The sequence below is a fragment of the Cannabis sativa genome, chromosome 1 (assembly GCF_029168945.1).
Source record: "Cannabis sativa cultivar Pink pepper isolate KNU-18-1 chromosome 1, ASM2916894v1, whole genome shotgun sequence".
NCBI classification, from domain to species: Eukaryota; Viridiplantae; Streptophyta; class Magnoliopsida; order Rosales; family Cannabaceae; genus Cannabis; species Cannabis sativa.
Genome location: NC_083601.1, coordinates 33,433,376 through 33,435,322, shown reverse-complemented (window position 1 = coordinate 33,435,322; position 1,947 = coordinate 33,433,376). Strand labels below are relative to the sequence as shown.

The 1,947-nt window shown below is 31.9% G+C and overlaps 1 protein-coding gene across 1 annotated transcript; it reads right to left on the bottom strand.

Moving 5' to 3' along the window:
- Positions 1-479: 479 nt before the first annotated feature.
- On the bottom strand, positions 480-1,404 carry LOC115704767 (EG45-like domain containing protein). The gene is made up of 3 exons (XM_030631972.2): positions 1,178-1,404; positions 798-1,098; positions 480-707 (listed from the first exon to the last, which is right to left on the bottom strand). Exons 1-3 carry the CDS (start codon positions 1,368-1,370, stop codon positions 701-703), a joined length of 501 nt encoding a protein of 166 aa, XP_030487832.2. The 5' UTR covers positions 1,371-1,404; the 3' UTR covers positions 480-700.
- Between the last annotated feature and the right edge of the window lie 543 nt (positions 1,405-1,947).

The following is a 1,947-nucleotide window of genomic DNA, read 5'->3' as shown; positions in this document are numbered from 1 at the left end:
GTGTATTAAAAATATGTTATAACTTTACACAATCAATTAATACAAGTCAATACCAAACATTGTATTGTATTAAATAATACTAATACAATACAATATAATACAACACAATCTAACACAATATATTACAATACGGCGTACCAAACTAGCCATTTACGTAATTTAACAAGAGTAATATTTAGTGATATGTAAAGAGTTTTATCACCCAAAAATCGGTTAAATCGTATAATTCCATGAGATAAAACTACTTATTAAGCATAATAGGCTCCAAGCCCTAATCTCCTATAGCTCAATAATATATTTTTGTACCAAGTACCAACACATCAAACTTGGACTTAGTCCAAAAGAATACGATATACCAAAACAATAAGTGAGACAACGTAAACATACGTGGTGGTACCTACCATTAGGCCAGAGAATCCTCCAAAACAGGAAGCACACACGAAAGCTCGCTTTGCTTGTAATTGCGAAACGTCTAATACTTTATTTATCATTAATATTAATTATTATTTGAATGAATAATTATGAAATCCATCTGAATCCAAATAAAACCCACTTCATATTTTTATATAATAATAAACCCAATATTTGTACATCAAAGATGACAATAATAATTACAATTTCCCCTATCGAAATTACATATATAGTGCTCCAATATTCTCAGCTTCAAATTTCACCCTCTCCTTCTCCTTTATCATCATATTCATACCCTGCATATACACATATACATACAATCAAATGACTTTCATTGTAATTAATGAAAAATTAATAAAAGTAATAGGTAAAAGTAAAAGACTTACTGCTGAAATTCAATATTGATGGAGGAGGCAGTTGGATTGGCAATTGCAGCGAAAGCGGTTTGGGACAAAACCATGGTTGTGCCAGTGGCTGAGGGAGCGGAAACCAAAGAACCGGCGTAATCGACAATCTTGACAAGGATAGTCTTATCCGGGATACAAGTACCAGGTTGGGATGCGCTGATGCACCTCACTTGGTACTGTCTTCCGCACGAGGCCCCATTGTCCCAGATCGCATCTCCAGCCGCCCCAAACAAATTACTCGACGGAAATTGCGATGAGTCTCTGTCGTAACACGCCGTCGCTATACATATACATAAATAAACAACATTAATAATTTACATTAGAGAGAGAGAGAGATGGATTACTTAATTACTACTTACGGAGATATGGAGGAGAGTAATGAGCTGAGGTGCCGACGTCACCATGGGTGGTATGGAGATTAGTCTGGAAAACGAACAATACGATAAGGATAAATAATAGTGGGCGTGGCCAAGTTTTAGTTCTCATTTTATTCACCTTTATTAATGAAACTTTTACGGACAATTGTAACTCTGAATCTCTCATCATCATCATCACCTCTCTCTAAACTATATATATATATTTGTTTGAAATTTGAATAAAATATATATAATTAGATTTTTTAATATTTAATTTTAGGGATTCTATGTAATATTATAGTAATAGTCAACGGCTGGACCCTGATTTGTTTAATATGGTAGTTCCAGTTGGACCATTAGTTTTATCAAAAAAAAAAAATTGAAAGAGACCAGGTAGATCTTTTCTATTATTATTTATTTCTTTTTTTAGAGGTCACTCTCTCCTGGCCAGCCAACCAACGCGTTTTGAGCCGTAATTATTCATTTTATTTTTAAAAAAATATATATATTTATATCGTGGGTAAATATGTGTTTTGCAAAAATTACTGACTGAACCATGTGTTTTGTTAAATGACAAAATAGACCATGTATTTTCCAAAACAGTAAAAATAAAACCCTGAGCTTAATTTTTGATAACTTTTTTTTTTAATATAATCTGAAAATAATTTCTAATACGAACAAATACAGAAAATGTAAATAATTTTATCATACCACTTTTAGATCGGATTTTAATTAAATTTTATTTTGACAAAAAATCAATTCAGGGTCCTATT

What these genes read in the sequence shown, in the direction of transcription:
- LOC115704767 (XM_030631972.2), bottom strand. Translation starts at nt 1,370, where the DNA reads ATGATGATGATGAGAGATTCAGAGTTACAATTGTCCGTAAAAGTTTCA. An exon ending in TTACTCTCCTCCATATCTCC is followed by an intron (nt 1,099 to 1,177) that starts GTAAGTAGTAAT and finishes GTATATGTATAG; the next exon opens with CGACGGCGTGTTACGACAGA.